Source organism: Vombatus ursinus, unplaced genomic scaffold, assembly GCF_900497805.2.
Source record: "Vombatus ursinus unplaced genomic scaffold, bare-nosed wombat genome assembly UNPS02014807.1, whole genome shotgun sequence".
In the NCBI taxonomy this organism is placed as follows: domain Eukaryota; kingdom Metazoa; phylum Chordata; class Mammalia; order Diprotodontia; family Vombatidae; genus Vombatus; species Vombatus ursinus.
The window spans coordinates 504,079-521,982 of record NW_020954585.1 but is presented as its reverse complement, the minus strand read 5'-3'; the positions used below and the strand labels follow the sequence as shown (position 1 = coordinate 521,982).

Here is a 17,904-nt window from a genome sequence, read left to right as displayed (position 1 = left end):
ACCTGCTATAGCTTGGGAAGCAATACACCTAAATCAATGGTTCTTTCCTTACTCAAGGTGAATAAAATGGAGTATCTGCACCAAAGCATACAGCTTAAGATGCTTAGTTCTACAAGTTGGAGACTTGATAGGTAAAGAATATACATCATGGGGAGGGAATTCTATTAATTCAGCTAAAATTCAGACATTACATGCAGTCTTGGAATGTCACCTGGATTTCTGAGGATCATTCTCATAGACTCACATGACAAATGGGGTCTCAAGATACTTGTGTTTTTTCTTCTCACAATTTCACTTTCCTTCAAAAGCAATAAAGATATGCTAAAGAAATGAATGCATACATTCTAACTTTATACTAGAAACTGAAACGCTAGCCCATAACACAAAGATTATAAGGGTAAAGAAAACTATTAAAAGCTCTATATGTATCATAAGAGGAGCTTAACGTTACTAAAAGAATTTGAACTTTGTAAGTACTACTACTATTAATATTCATCTCTCCTTGCTTGCTACACTGCTATTTATTCTCTTGATCCCCCTCTAACCGCTGCCCCCACCAAATTAAACTGAATGTTTATACTTTGCCTTTGACTTGCACTCATGCTGCTTCATCACTCCACCTCTCTCCTTCATGTGTTTTCTCATTTGTTTCAGATGATCATAAAAGTTAAATGGACCAAACTACTTTCTACCATATGATAATCAAAAGTGGTTTCTTTTTTTTTTTCCAAGTTTTAAGGGATTACTATCTAGCCTTTTAAAATATCTGATTTGGGTGGCTTAAGGGACTCTATGTAAACTCTATTTAAGACTAAATTCTACAGAAAAACCACATGGCATGTACTTTCAACCACAAACAACACCATGAGAGTAAAGCCTTAACTTGAGATATAAAAATAGGAGGTAGAGCAGAGATCAAGTCAACATCCTCTCTGTACACTGCTGTATAGTATACAGTTGTTGTATAGTGTATGCCTTCTGTTATAACCCCAGAAAGCCTTTAAGAAAATAGATCACATTGTTGTTTTCCAACTATTATAAAGCTGATTCTTTAAAATGGGCTTTTTTACTGCTTTCCAACATGGAAAAACTGCCTGGGACAGTGACAGCCATTACCCCACTACACTGAGCAGGCAGTAGAAACTCTCCTCTATGCCACAGGCCCTTCCTGATCATCAAGGGGGAAAGGGTGACTTCATTAATGACATCATCTTTTCACCTGCCACTAAGCGTTAAAAGTCTGCTTTCACACTCTCTGACCCAACCACACCACAGCAGGGCTCCCTCAGATCAGTGAGCAAAGACATGGTTCTGTTTGTGTTGCTGGTTTGCCTGGAAACCTTTATTCTGCTGCTGATCATTCCTAGAGCATGGTTACCGTCCAGCCCTCCAATTCTGAGCCTACTTCACCATGGGAGATTCTGCCACAGGCAGTGAAATGTATAGCTGCTGATTCACTGGGTCAGCCTTCACTTGCTTTATTGATAGAAAATTGGGTAGGGCTGGATGATGGCTTCCACGAAAAGCCCCATTTCATCTGGCAGGGATTGTTGCCTTTTAAGATGGATGCCAAAGTTCAGAGGGATTTCGGTCCTAAGAACCTAAGCAGTGGTCAATATCAGAAGTAAAGTGTTGTTCTTGTTTCTTCTAAAGAGCTACTGTTTCTGCCAGGCCTGGGTCCTTCTCAAGGATGAAGACTGTAGTGCTACTTCATTGTCTCAAAACTGGGGTGCCACAAGTCAAATTATGACTCTCATATCACCTTTGATGGTCTTAACATTAATCTATAATTCTGAGAAATGGGACCTCAATGCTTTATACCCCTAGAACACAGAACAAATGATCATAAAGGAAGCAGAAGAGGGCAGGAAAACTAAAAGCATTATTCAGAAGAATGGAGCAGGGCAACCCAATATGTAAAACTGGTACTTCTCCACTCTCTTTTTTTTTCTTTTTTTTCTGAGGCAATCAGGGTTTAGTGACTTGCCCAGGGTCACACAGCTAGTAAGTATCATGTGTATGAGGTTAGTTTTGAACTCAGGTCCTCCTGACTCCAAGGCCAGAGCTCTATCTACTGCGCCACCTAGCTGCCCCTGAAACTGGTACTTCTCTCACTTGTTCCAAGCTACAAAAGAAAGCTTATTCATTCTAGAAAGAGCTGATCCTGTTCTAGTGGGGATGCCTTCACTCACTGCCATCGCTAAACCAGCATAACTGGAAGGCATTCTTGACAATGTGGAAAAAGCAAAATGATTCAAACAAATAAACTTGTCTCTAAGTGTTATGACCAGTGAGATTCCACATTTTTTTATCAAGAAGGAAGCCTAAAGGTTTCATAAAATTTTAAAGCTAACACCTCCCCAATAGCACATCCATAAAGGCATTTTTAAGAAAAGTCATTTTAGGATAAAGAAAAGGAAAAGTATATGCTACGCTTTCTGCATGAGGGTGGATAACTGGTGTAACAGCCTTAAACAAAGAGCTGGATTCAAGTCCTGCTTCTGACACATAATGATCTTGGGGAAAAGTCACTTGGAGTACTCCGGGTAACTAAGACTTTAAGTTTCAGATCTGGGTGCTGACTTCCATAATTAAAGGGAGTTTCCTCCTCAGGAGTTCCCTTCTGCTAATGAAATCACAGGTCTAGCCCCATCTCAGTTCTATGGCCCAAGAGATGATTCAATTCAATCAACATTGATTAAGTACCTACCATGTGCCAGGCACTGTGCTACAGACAGAGGATGCAAAAAGAGGTAAAAGACAGTTCTGGGCCTTAAAGAGTTTACAATCTAACTGGCAGGGGGGAAAAGAACAACATGCAAATATATATAAAGCAAGTTATATGGAGAATGCATAGGGAATAAGTAAAAGAAGGAAAGTCCTAGAACTAAGAGGGGTTGGGAAGGCTTCCTATAGAAGGTGAGATTTTAGTTGGGACTTTGTTTGGATTCAACAACAAATTGTCAAAAGCTTGACAGAAGAAGCTGTCTGAAAAACCATTGAATTTTCTTTAGAAATAGAACTGGTTCCACAAATGGCCACTCAAACCAAGAAACCTCACAATGAATATTCAATGAGGTAAACAAATTAAAAATAATAACACCTTACACTTCTTTGTAGCCTCTCATCCAAGGAGCTTAAAGTACCCAACAAACATTAATTAGGTCTCACCCCACCCTTGTGGAGGCAGCTGGCTTATGATTACACTGATTTTACAGGGAGGCAGAAAGAGGTTGAACGATTTGCCTAAGGTCACCCTACAAGTCAGGGGCAAAGCCCAGATCAGAATGTCAGTGTTCCACGTTGGCTGATTCTGAAGGAACCACAAGTATGGCTGTCCATGCTTTGGTCCCTGATAGGCCTCACTACTCTAAGATACTGGCCTTGCTCTAAGATGCTTCACGTCTGTCCTTCAAGCAATTCAAGGTGCTGAAGTTGCTGGGGACAGCTAGGTGGCATAATGGGTAGAGTGCTGGGCCTAAAGTCAGGAAGATTCATCTTTCTGAGTTCAAATCTGGCCTCAGACACTTAGCTGTGTGACCCTGGCAAGTCACTTAACCCTATCTGCTTAGTTCTGCCTCATCTGTAAAATGAGATGGAGAGGAAATGGCAAACTGCTCCAGAATCTTTGCCAAGAAAACCCCAAATGGGGTCATAAAGAATAGGACACAACTGAAATGACCAAACAACAACTTGGGGTCCCTGGCCCCTCTTCTTGCCACTAGCTCTCCATTATCTCAACTTATCCTCTGTCCCTCCAAATCTCTCTCTCTCTCTTTCACACACACACACACACACACACACACACACACACACACACACACACACACAGACATCACACAGCATCAGCTGCAGAGGCTGAACTGGTTCATATTAAAAATTCAGATTTTGACCCATACCCTCACACAGGTCAACTCTCATCCCCAAGCTGCTCTCAATAGTCAAAGTTTCTTATAACCTGCTGCTTAAGCAGCTGCTAAAGGGAGTGACCAATAGACCATTAGCAGCTGCTTAAGTAGCAGGGTAGAGGGAGGAAAGTTGTTTACTGAAAGCCAAGGTGGAGAGAGTTCAGTTGACTGTATACCTAGTATAGACTGACAGATAGACAAACAGACAGACAGACAGATAGACAGATAGATAGATACAGATATACGGATGGATATGTGTCTGTGAACTCTGTATATTTAGTATATGTGTTTATATATCTCTATATATCCCAAACTCAATTTGAGGGTATTTTCAAAATTAACTTTAAAAAGATAACTCATATTTATAACATACTGAGAAATTTACTGAGAGATTCCTTAAAGGGGGCAGGTAAAAGATCATAGGATTAGAGCCAGAAGAGTTCTTAGTCACACACACACACACACACACACACACACACACACACACACACACACACAGAGTGAACTGACTGGACCTGTGGTTTTATTAGTATATCTAAATGAAGTTCTGTCCCTTAAATATCATCTTGGAGAATTGCCTAGATTCTAGGATTCAGGCCCCAGAGCTCTCAGAAGTGAAGGGACTTGCTCAGTGAAAGATTTTGTAACTATCAGATGCAGGCCTTGAACCCGGGGCTTCTTGGCTTTGAGACTGGCTCTCTCTCCATTACTGCCATGTTGCCTCTCATCATAAAGGTCTAATTCTCTCATTTTTCAGAGGAAGAAACAGGCCTGGAAAGGTGAGGCGGCTTAGCCCAACTCACAAAGGTAGCAAATGCCAGAACTAGGAGATACTGACATCTTCTGGTGCTCTTACCACTATGTTATCTGGCCTTCCCTGTCATTACTATTGTTGTTAGCATTATAATATTATTAATAATAGTCAACATTTATACAGTACTTTAAGGTTTGTAAAAAGATTTAGATATTGTGTGTGTGTGTGTGTGTATGTAGATACAGAAAAGAGAGAGGGAGTATATGTATGTACTCTAATTTGAACCATGTAACAATCCTATGGGGTAGGTGTTATCATTATACCCATTTTACTGGTGAGGAAAATGAGGAAGAGAGGTTAAGTGACTTGCCTGATATCATACAGGTCCTCTGTCCTTGATCTGGGAGTGGTATTTTATTAATCTTTTTAAAAGATCAATATGTCCTTTTTATTTCTATATATTCTCCCAAATAGCCCCAGATGGCTAGAAAAACTTTCTCCTAAAAAAAATTTCCAGTGCTTTAGGCTCCAAGAGACAAAGTCAACTTAAATTTTGTCTGACTTCACTGGTCAAATATCACATCTAGCTGTGTGGCCTATACAGCTCCTGGAACATTATTAGGACTTGGTAAATATGATTACTGCAATTACTAACACCACCACCACCACCACCACCACGTCATGCCAGCTTTCCATGTCTGGTTTTCTGGTTTCATTTTCATCCTTTGTATATTTGCCTGCACCCCAATTAGCACTCTCAAATGTTATTAATTCAGGAGGACCTTCCCTTATCATTGGATCAAAGACTTGGAGCTGGAAGGGACTGTTAAAGTCATCTATCCCAACCCTCTTATTTTACAGATGAGGAAATCGAGGTGCAGAGAGGCTAAATTACTCGTTCAAAGTCATTACACAGGCAGTAATTCCCAGAGTTGGGATTCAAACCCAGATCACCTAACTCCTTCTAAAGGTCATGAGTGCTTCTAAGCAGTCATTCCCCAATACATTCTGGGAAGCAGGGAAGTAGAAAGAATTACTACCTTCATTAGGAGGAGTAGGGGGTGCATGATAACTGGTGTTATCCTGTTGTACCTGAGATTGCATTTCTGGGTGAACATGAGTAACTTTCAAATTAGAATCAAAGGAATATTTTATTATACATTAACATAACAGATATGTGGCTCTATGCTAAATGCACTCCATAAACCAAAAAAGAAATCATTCAATATCCTTAAATACAGAAACAACCTTGTGAGATTGACCCTAATCTGGCTCAGGTCAGGGTGGCAGGGAAACAAGAGTTTGGACCTGAATACACATATGCCTGCGTGCATCTGACTGGATGTTCTTCTACATGACTGCACAAGGACATCTGAGCTACTTTTCTCTAATTTGGCGATGGGCTGCTCTTCCCATCCTTCCCAGGGACACTTGGATCTCCTATAGTCCCTTTCAGTCCATGAAGCTGAAATGACTGCTAGGAAAGGGTTATCAGGAAGGTCTGACACAAATTTAAAAAAAAAAAAAGAGGACAAGCAGAGAACGAAAGAACTGGATGAATAATGCTGCTTCCTGGTCTCTGGATCTGGCTGCCAGACATTGTGCTTCTTCCCTGCTGGGAATGTCTCCTGTTAGAACGAAGCCTCCATGCCACAGCAGCAATGTGACATGGTGGTTAGAGTACTGGCCTTGAGGTCAGGAAGACCTGAATTTAAATCCTGACTTAGACACTTACTAGTTGTGAGATCCTGGGCAAGTCCCTTAACCTCTCTAAGTGTCTCTGGCTGCTCACTTGTAAAAAGAGTTTATACCGGCACCTACCTCACGGGATTGTTGTGAGGATCAAGTGAGCTAGTATATGTAAAGTGCTTCACAGACCTGAATTAAAGCACTATATAAATATCAGTTACTATTTTTATGTTAGGAAAGCCGAATTCTTCAGCCCTGATGAGAAGAGACATCCTCTGGAGTTTCACCTCGTGCCATGTGCTTCTAGCTCTTTGTGTCGGAAGCATCCTCCTCACTTAGCAAAGGGTTTTAGCTTCTTCCTCTGTGAAGGGCCCCTCGAGCCAAGGTCTCTCCTTCCTCTCTGGCTCATGTCTCTGGGAAGTGAGCCATGGAGTACGGCAGCATTAAGAAGAACAGCAAGCTTTCTCATAGCTCAGTTCAGCTGGCCCCTCCTACATAAAGCCCTTCCTGGTCCACCCAAGGGTTAGTGCTTTCTCTGTCCAAAAATAATCATGTATGTTCTTATCTGTGCATGTGATGCATCCTCAACGAAATGTAAGCTTCTGGAGGCTGTGTCTTTGTATTCCCAAGACATAGTAGTTTCTTACACGTAGCAGAAATGTGATAAATATCTGTTGGATAGAACTGAATTGGAGACTCTACCAACACAAGTAATTTATCCCCAGGTTCCTTTCTCTCCTTACAAAAGTGAGCAAGACAATGAAGGAAGTGGAAATGCATAGGGATGGGAACTCTGGGAATCCAAATGCTTACTCTTAAATATCTCACTCTGTTCTCCATTTGTTTGGCTTTAACCTACTAAGTTCAGGTGATTATTTCATAAAAACACACTGGGTTCCCAGGTCACCTGTGTTAATCTTCCATCAAATCATGAGAGCATCTGCCTCCTGTTTCATTGGTTTAGAGACAGGCATCCTGCCTGGTCAAACCAGATGTTGGCCCTATCACTGATGTCAAAATAACAGGGTTGGGGAACATATTCTGGAGATTAGATCTAACCTCTTGAAAAAGGCAGGATTTTTTCCATGACTAAAGCCAGTAATATTCTAGCTATGATCTACAGAATACCTGCATTATAATAGAAGTGACTCATCTGCCACAGTTGGAAGTTTATTTCTCTAATCACTCCTGTTATTAAGATGGGAGAAAACATTTCCTAAGATGTTAAACCTTGTACTCTTGTATTGCTTTAATTTCAGGTGCCATGTCAGTATACAGAACTCAGGCAGACTGGATAGAGCCTTTCATTTGGTGTCCCATCTCACACAGACTCATATACAATCCTAGTGCAGTTCCTTGGGCTTAAGCTTGAGTAGGATGAGCATGTTCTTTTGGTAGATACATTTAATGCTTTATTCAAATGTGATCATTTTTTTTTTCAGTGTTGACAACACTCTAGCTATCAGGTTGATGATGCTTTCACCTAGGTGTTGTGGAATATTAACTTGTTTGGGAACATTGAGCATCTTTTTCTTAAATGTTTATTTAAAATTTTATTTTTTAAATAAATAAAATGCTTGCACAAATGTACTTCCCCTCAAAAAAAAAAACAAAAACGTTTAACTGGTACATTTTGTTTGGCCCTATAATCATTTCCCATTAACACCTTCCCTTAGCCATCCATTCTCCCTCCCATAAAAGTCAAGCATTGTTCACTACTGTGACCATGTCTATATGTGTCTCTGTGTGTGTATATATGTGTGTCTACATATATATGTGTATATATAGCACATGTTACATATACATAATATGCATGTTATCTAGACACACATACATCTATGTATACTTCTATGTATGTGTGTATACATATATTCTGTATGTATATATTTTTCTGTGTGTATGTATATATATGTATGTGTGTACACACACACACACATTCTGTACTCATAGTCTACTACCTCTTCACAGAAAAGAATTACGTTCCACTGTCAAGTTATTTAGGACCAACACTGGTCACTGCATGCAATCTGAATTTTGTTGTCTTTCAGTGTTGTTTTCATTTACAATATTACTGTCAGTCATTCTCCTGGTTGCGCTTTCTTCATAGAGCATATTTTTTAATGAATTAAACTGATGTTACTGTACCAGTGCTCCTTGAGGAGCCTATGCTAGAAAGCAAAAGAAATAAAAATTTTCAGACTTTACATTTAAGAGTCCTGCTCCTTGATTTTCTACTAACCTGTGAATTCTCTGAATCAAACACTGATGCTTTGAAAAGGGCAGAGCATGGAAGTGAGCTCCTCTCATGTGTTCTGGCTAGGGTTGCTTTTCTTCCACTCCCATTCTTTCCTTTCTCCTTTATTTACACATAATGTACTCTGACACAGGGACATATTTCTTCTTAATGATCACTTGGTTACTCTACAGAATAATGCCAATGACTTGAGGCTTTACAACCAAAGACCCACATGTACACAATGAAGACATCAAGGCTATATGATGATGAGTACCCCTTTTCTTCCAAAGTCACAGAACTGACTAGGAGGGTGATAGGCCTTCAAGGAAGGGCCACAGATTAAAGTTCATTTTGTTAATCACAAATAACTACAGTACTCCTGGAAGTATTCCAAATTAAAATAATATAATACACATTTAACAGCCTACTATATAAGGTACTAGGGAATATAGAAAAGTGGAATAAGGTAAGGTCACTGCCATCGGAGATATCAGTCTAGTAGGGGAAAAATATACTAATGCAGATATCTGTGGTACACAATATTATATAATTGCATCAGTGATTTATTTTTTAAAATGCCATGTACATGCCTGGCAGCATTCCAAATATTGATAAACAAGAAAAACTGAGACACCTTCAGCTTACAAAAGTTGTAAAATATTTGTATACACAGCTAACATTCACATATGGCTTGGAGGTTTGCAATACTTTTCACATACATTATCTCAGTACATCCTCACAACAATACTGTGATGTACCTAATACAGCTATTTTTATTCCTCAACTGAGGCTCAAAGGTTAAATGAATTGCTTATGGTCAAACAACTAGAAAGTGCCAAAAACAGTATTTGGATTTAATCTGCTTCTGACTTCACAAGTCCAACATGATTGTCATGCCACTTTTGCTTAATTTAAATTTATTAAAAGACAAATAATAGTATAATATAAGTATTTACTGGTACAATACTGGTACAGATTTTTAATGACTGTGAAATCTACATGCCTGTCCTGTGAGCCACGGTAGGGAACTGAATAATAAAATAACAACAAACTAATCTTCGAAATTCAACTTCTGGTTTGGAAATGCTGTTTCAATTCTCAGAATAATTAGAACAAATGAATTATGTGCCCTTAAAATGATGACGGAATGAAGACAGCCAGTAGCCATGGCATCATATGAACAAGGAAAGGAAAACGTGACCAGATTTTATTTCACGTGATAATTTCCCCCTAATTAAGTTGTTCTTGGAATAAGATAGAACAATTCTGTTCTTGTTGTAATTCCTTCTGCTCTACTTCCCTAGGAGCCATATATTAACAATCTAAGCAGCTCCCATCTGAAGGAGAGTGAACGAGGTCAGGTACTAAAAGGAGACTGCCAAATCACCGTTCAGAAAGTTTGATAAATCATAGCTTTAATACTAAAAGGATGAGGGCAGATCAACTCTGATTTAGTTTGTACTAGCACCACATACACTCCCCCCAAAGTTATTTAACTGCTAAACACAAGTCTGTTTTCGCTTTCGGATTCTAAGCATCCTGGAATCTGGCTTTCCCTCGCTCCCCTGCCGCTGTCATCATCCAGCTTACCACTGGAGTCACTGGCTTGGAACGAACACACTCATCCCAGAACTGGGACTTGAAGGGACTGCACAGACCCTCTAGTTCAGTGCCCTCATTTTAGAGTGGAAGGACTAGGGGCCTTGGAAAGTTGAAAGACTTTCTCAAGGTCATACAGATAAAAGTCAGGAGACAAAATCTGAATCCAGACCCTCTCAAGACAGTCCGTGCTGGCTCCTTATCAGAATTTTTCCCTCTATGACAACAACCTGCCCCTTAAGTACTGCAGACATCTGTCCATTTAGTTCATCTTCTCAAAATGAAAAATTCCACTGACAAACATGTTTCCTGTCACTCTGAACTATTAGGAAACCACCACTATGAGATTCTTCCCAAGTCCTTCTGCCAAGTCAGTGAAAAACGGTCAAGTCTTCTCCCCATCGTGACTGAGCAGCAACTCCCACGTGGAAGGAGAGAAACAGTTTGGCTGAACCCCAACGCCAACCTCAGTCTTCTAGGAAGCCCTAAGTCTAACAAATCGAAAGCAAGAGGATTTGGCTATGTTTAATTGTACAGTCCACTCTCTTCACATGCAGCACAACCTCTCAATTCTTGAAACTGGCTGTAAACAGAGATAGGGAGGGGCCACTGCTGCCTGCCAAATGAAGCAGAAACTTTGTGAGTAATTTACTAGAGGAAAAACAAACTCTCTATCTCACACACACACACACACACACACAGACACACGCACATGAAATACCACGCTGCATGTCCACTGCTGATAGGGAGGCAGTAGGGTTTCCAGAGGAAAAACACAGAGCAGATCTTTTCTGTCAGCTTCCTCCTTCTGAAATGTTGCTTACTGACTGAGTCGGGACTTCATGGTACAGAGGAATGTGTGGCGTGAACTGAAGGTAGGAGTTTCTCTGTGTGGCTGTGAGAGCCTGCAGATATACAAAAAGCTGCCCCGGGTGATGAGAGGGAAAATGAACATGAGTGCTGCAAGTAGGTGATGCAGACAGCCCAAAAAGAACTAAGTTATTCTGAGTAAAACGTGTGTTTCTGATGTGGTCAAACTGAAGGAGAATCAAGTGACAGGGAGAGCAGGGGACGCCAGGGAGGAATTGGGGTTGGGGGTGAGGAGTGGAGAAGGGGAAGCCAATGAAATACACTTTTTAATGATAAGGGTATGTGTCTCATGCAGCTGCTAAGGCAAATGATTCTATTTCAACAATGTAAAAAATGTACATGATATACATTGTTTCCCATCCCCGTAAGTCGGACCACAGAGCTTTTGATCATGCCTAAATGTGCTTTGTCTGCAGGTTTGTATCTAGTTCTCATCTTTTGTTGCTCACACGGTATGTAATAAGGGCTTAAAAATTAGTACAGACAGACAGGTGTGGAATAAAAGATGTTAAGCCTTCAGAAGGAAAGCCTATCTGGATAAAGGGAAAAAAATGTTGGATCATGCTTTAATTTGATGATGGTAGCTGAACAGCACAACCTCATAGAATAACAAGAATTTCAGTTTTGGAGACAATACATGATGGAATGAAAACTGCATCATGTCGCTAACAGTAATGTAGAGAGACGTGTCTATGGCTGATAATATTCTGATAGAAAAGCAAAGGGTGAAAAGAACAGTGTGATAGTCTTGCAAAATTAAATCACTAAAAAGATACAGCAGGCACCTCTGCTTCCTAGCTCCACTAGTTTTCATAGAGCCCACAGAGTTTTCATAAAGTCAGACACATGTTGGGGGGGCATATGCTTTCTGGAAGGGGAAGTAGAAACTTTAAAAATTCAAAGAGGAAATGACAATTTTAAAGACAGCATTTAAACTGCATATTGGCTACTGTAGTAATTTGGCATGCTGAACTGGAGTGGGCAGGAGGTGGAAGAAGAGGAAGAGGAGAGGGGAAGGAAATAACACAGGAAGTTAGCTAAAAGACCCTGGAGGGGGAGGGCTGGGGAAATCATGATTAAGATAACCAGGCTTTCTTTGTATAATGCTACAAGAGAGCTCCAAGAGAAGGGGGAAGATTAAGGAATTAAGAAATCAGCAGTTCTACTACTTTAAGGATTTGAATTGACATTTTCATTCCAGATGGTAGATACTTCTTTTATAAGTGATGTGAGGGATGTGTGTGTGCTCAAGCAGAGAAGCAATACACCATACAGGCAGAGGTTAAATTTTATGCACCCTTTATTACACAAATTGAAATCAACCTGATTTATTCACTGTCTCATATTGTTGGGTGTCATTCTTTGGAATGCAAAATATTATTGCAAAATTCATTTCTTTTTCACCTGTTACCTTCTAGTACAGTCATCTAAAGCACTTTGATACCTCAATGTGAAATTTTAGGGGTTTTTTTTGTTTTTAATTCTCGTAGCTAACTGAAGACATCAGTTTAAATTCTGCCTGTGACATTTACCAGCTATGTGACCATGGGCAAGTCACCTAGCCTCAGAAAACTCTCTAAGGTTAATTAATGGTTATACAGGGGTTGGTATATGCAAAAGAACACCCACCACTGATTTGTTTTTATTAATGTAATACATCAATTATGTATTGAAGTAATCATGCTAATACTGGTATGGTATAGTTTTGCTTGCTTGATTTTGGCAAACTGAGGTTTGTTTTATACTTGTTTTGACAGGGAAACCAAAAAGAGAGAAAGCAGCAAACTTTCTATCTCAAAAGCACAAAATTTAAGATCACACATTAATTTTAAACATATTCAGAGAGATTATAGGGCTTATCTGGAGATCCAAAGGTAGCTAAAAGAAGAACTAACAGTTAAGCTCAGGTCCTCTGATGCTAAGTCTGGTGTTTTTTCCACGACAAATACCATGACTTTGACTGAACCAACACACACCCTGAGAATACAGATCCTTCCAAAAAGTTCTAACAATTTTGAAATGCCCCTCCCCCACTTTGGGAAATGAGAGATTTCTACATAATAATGGTTCCAGATACTGCATTTCTGCTTTTAAGCACTTGTGTGCTTGCAAAAAGCATGTACTTATTGGAAAGGCAACACAATTTTGTATCATATAAGGCAGGAATCCCCCCAAGCAGAACACTCATCATTTTGAAACTCTGCCTGGTCAATTTCCAAGGCAGATTGATGCTGCTTTGGCCTCCTTCTCCAAGGTTCACAGGGATCCTCAAAGAGAAATTCTACTCTGCATACCTGTAAAAAAACTCACTTCTAGAACCATACACCCTCTGCCCCAATCCCTATTCCAACCAGCAGTGATTATAAGAAATCAAAAGTAGCTTAAAGGTTAGAGACTGATGTAAAGCATTAACAATGTACTACTTAGCATTTATATCAGTGACTTGGATAAAGGCATCAGAGGTATCATCATCAGATCTATAAATGATACATAGATGGTATAATTGACACACTGGATGTCAGTGTCAGGAACCAAAAGGATCCTGACAGGTTAGAGCAGTGGGCTTATTCTAAGAAGATGAAATTCAATAGGGATAAATGTAAAGTCTTAAACTTGTGTTTGAAAAACAAATAACTTGATAGACATAAAAAGAGGGACACATGGTTAGGCAGCAGTTGTTCTGAAGAAGACGTGGGGGTTTCAGTGGGCTGCAAACACAATGAACCATCAGTGTGGTATAGCAGTCCCCCAAAAGCTAATGCAATCTTGGCTGCATTAAGGAGGGCATGGCTTCCAGGAATAGCCACACTGTACTCTGTGGTCATTAGACCTCATGTGGAGTATTGTGTTCAGTTCTGGGTACCATGGTTTGAAAAAGATACTGATAGACTGCAGAGTGTTTAGAAAAGGACAACTGAGATAGGGATGGGCCTTGAGTCCATGTTATATGAGCATCATTTGAAGGAATTGTGGGTGTTTGGCCTGGAGAAGACTCAGCAGACATGATAATTGTCTTCAAGTACTTGAAAATAAGCTGTCATTAGACATGTTTTATTTATTAGACTTATTTTATTTGGCCCCAGAGGGAAGAACCAGGTGGAATATGTGGAAGTTGCAGATAGACCAATTGGGATTGATGTAAGGAATAACTTTCTAAAAATTGGAATTGTCCACCAGTGGAACGGGCTACCTCAAGAGGTGGTGGGATCCCCCTCCTTGGAGGTCTTGGAGCAGAAGCAGGGCTTGGTGAACATGTGATTGTGGGGATTCCTTTCATCTATATATTGGACTTAGACGGTTACTGAGGTCCATTCCAATACTTAAATTCTGTGATTGTGTGATCATAGATCCATGGACTTGCTAATACTGGGAGAATACATGGAAAGCCTCTATACTAAACTATTCCAACCAGACAGATATGGCAGCGAGCAGGTTAATGCAGATTAGAAACTGAGAAGATGGGGCAGCTAGTTGGCGCAGTGGATAGAGTACCGGCCCTGGAGTCAGGAGGACCTGAGTTCAAAGCCAGCCTCAGGCACATAATACTTACAAGCTGTGTGACCCTGAGCAAGTCACTTAACCCCATTGCCTAGCCAAAAAAAAAAAAAAAGAAAGAAAGAAAAAAAGAAAAAAGAAAAAGAAACTGAGAAGGGAATAAGGAAGCTCATCCAGTTCTATGTATGAATCAGAAGACATTTATATGACTATATCTATGCTATGTATTATAGCAGACAGGAGTAGGTTAGGGGTTTCAGGCTAGCTAATGAGGCTGTGGTGGAAGTAGCTAGGTGGTGAAGTAGATAGAGTGCTGGGCCTAGAGTCCGGAAGACCCATCATCCTGAGTTCAAATCTAGCCTCAGACACTTACTAGCTATGTGTAAGTAACTGGGTAAGTCACTTAACACTACTTACCTCAGTTTCTTCATCTGTAAAATGAGCTAGAGAGGGATATGGCAAACCACCCCAGTATCTTTGCCAAGAAAACCCCAGACTGGGTCAAAGAGTTGGACACAACTGAAATGACCGAACAATAACAACAATGAGGCTGTGGAAGGCAAGGCTGATGGTTGTTATACAAAGAAGAATTTCATTGTTTCAAAGAATTATATCTGAAAGTGATCTCAGAGGTTATCTATTCCAATTCCTTCATCTTATAGATAAAAAAAATGAAGCCTATAAAAGTTAAGTGACTTGCTAAGGGTCATCCAAGCAGTAGTGTCAGAAGCAGAATTTGAACTCAGGTCCTCTAACTGTAGTCAACATTCTTTCCATAGTACCTTAGAGACTCTCCTATTCTGAATGAGTACAGGACACTCTTTCTATTCCCTATTCATCTATCTCTTGTCTATTAGGCAAAGGCAGATCTATCCTTCTATGAATACAACTTTTCTGATGGGGAAAACCTACCCCTGCCCTAAAATGCTACTTAGAAACATCTTAGGAGAGATGCAGTCCAAGACCTTTGCTTCATTTTCTGTTACTGGAAATGATTGTATCATTTGTACTGCTTCACCCTATACATCAGTCAGGGGAGCACCCATCCCCTGACTGAGATGTAGGAAAAGGTTTGAAGCAGCCTTTTAAAAGCTTCCGGATGAGCATCCTGAATGAATTATCCATTACTCAGATTTCATTCAGAAATTACATTAGAGAGAGACTCACCACGGCCAGTAAAATTATTACATCATAAAGTTTCTGGTCATAACCAGCCCTGTTTGGGGCTAATAAGACAGCAGTCATTTTGATGGTTTATTACCCTTCCATGAAAAACACACAGAGAAAGAGATTGAATCCTCAAGAGATTCTTCCTTTTGACATGTAGCAATGGCTTGCTTTTGTTTTTGTGATAGTTTAAGGCACGTGGCTTTTTCTTCTAGCCCTGCCATCCCAGATGTCTAAGATATGCCTAGGGACAGTACATCTGGAGATGTGTTGCAAACTAATTTGCTATTACTTCTTTCTTTACAGAACAGCTGGAAGTCATCAGAAAAACCACCCGATTGGTTCACTATGCGGAGCTGCGACACTTTCAATGGTACCCAGAACAGTGAGGATCAACTCCTCTGCCATGACTTCCACCTCATCCTCTCCATCTTCTCCCTCCTCTACCTCATTATCTGCTTCCCGATTGGCCTTTGCTACAATGCTCTGCTGGTCCTGGTCAATTTGTACAACAAGGCTACTATGACTATGCCTGATGTTTACTTTGTGAACATTGCCATTGCTGGCCTCATAATCAATGCTGTGGCACCAATATACCTTCTTGGACCAACCACCACCAAGTGGGCCATCTGGAGCTTTAACAGTGAAGTTTACATCACACTGCTGATTTTGTTTAATGTTTCCTCCCTGGTTATCATGTATTCCACCACCTTGCTCAGCCTGGATTACTACATTGAGCGAGCTCTACCCCGGACTTACATGTCTAGTGTGTATAACACCAAGCATGTCTGTGGGTTCATTTGGGGAGGTGCAATGCTTACAAGCTTTTCCTCTCTGCTCTTCTACATCTGTAGCCATGTGTCCACTAAGCTCATTGAGTGCTCTAAGATGCAAAACAAGGAGGCAGCTGATGCCATCATGGTGTTTATTGGGTATGTTGTCCCTGCCATTGCTGTACTTTACGCACTTGTGTTGATTTTACGAATACGGAAGGAGGCCACACCCCTCGATCACGATACTGGAAGACTGGACCCTTCTGTGCACAGGCTTCTGATTGCCACAGTATGCACACAATTTGTGCTGTGGACACCTTACTATCTAACTCTCCTGGTAAACACATTCCTTGTCTCACAAGGAAAACTCATGGATGAGCACTACATGCGGATATTGCATTTCATCAAAGATTTTTCAAAATTCTTAGCTTTCTCTAGCAGTTTTGTGATGCCGCTTCTCTACCGTTACATCAACAAAAATTTTCCTGGCAAGCTACGACGGCTGATTAAAAAAATGCACTGTGGGCATCAGAGGTGCTCTCATGATCGAGCAACAGTACAGCAGGTGATGACGTAGGAAACAAGAAACTCTTGTGGAGCACAAGCACTGTGGGACTTCACCACACCAGCATGGTCCTGCTGCTTCTTACCAAGAACTTTTTTAGAAGCTCTTCGCATTGATACTGGAAGGGGGCTGCTATTCTTACTGACCAAGGGATGCTTATTCTAGCAGAGGTGGCACAGTAACACTAACAGAAACCTAAGGCAGGTCAGAGAAGCTGGCATTTGAGAGCACTTTCAAAGCACTGAGTCAGTAAGCTTGAGTTCTGCATTTCTTCCCAGTTTTAATAATCCTGGGTAGAGAAATAACTAAAAGGTAAAGTGAAGTCTTGATTGGCTATAAAGCACTTTGTTACCTGTCCAAGAAAAAGACAATGCTATGTTTTCTTCCTTAGAAAAAGAGATGCAATAATTCTAAATGGTATAGTTTAGTACTCTTCTCGACATGCCCTGTGTGTCCTTACCAGGATGGTCAATCTCTGGCCAAGGTAATGCTGATCAAAAGAATAGGCTGTCCAAACAGTCTGAAGTGAAATATAAGCTACAATATTATTAACTTATCTCTTTTTTTCCCTTAAAATGTGTGCATTTTGCCTAAATGTGCATTTTGTCATTGAAATAATTTACTCATTTTAAACCTTTTCTAAATTAGGCTTTTTCTAAATGAAGTAACAAGAATTTGGAAATCCAGTATTTATACTATGCTTGTTTATATTGTGAAAATACTTGATTCTTCACTTTTTTCTTGATTTTTTTTAAAAGGAAGCACAGATATTTAGTAGAAATCCACTAAGTATTAAAATAGAGGAAATAAATGATAGTGGAATGTACTTTTTTTAAAAATCAAAAAAA

The 17,904-nt window shown here is 40.1% G+C and overlaps 2 protein-coding genes across 8 annotated transcripts in view; one reads left to right on the top strand and one right to left on the bottom strand.

The window, feature by feature from the left end:
* LOC114052092 (probable G-protein coupled receptor 146) overlaps positions 1-17,608 on the top strand; it is a 47,643-nt gene extending 30,035 nt beyond the window's left edge. For 3 of the 4 annotated variants that reach the window (XM_027874528.1, XM_027874529.1, XM_027874527.1), the window contains exon 2: positions 16,025-17,608. In XM_027874528.1, coding sequence (XP_027730329.1) covers positions 16,067-17,068 — 1,002 coding nt within the window. In that variant the 5' untranslated portion in view covers positions 16,025-16,066 and the 3' untranslated portion in view covers positions 17,069-17,608. Of the gene's footprint in view, positions 1-10,839; positions 11,062-16,024 lie in introns of those variants that run through there. The other variant, XM_027874526.1, reaches the window with a different exon arrangement.
* LOC114052094 (uncharacterized protein C7orf50 homolog) overlaps positions 1-17,904 on the bottom strand; it is a 338,906-nt gene that overhangs the window by 167,587 nt on the left and 153,415 nt on the right. The window lies entirely within an intron of this gene.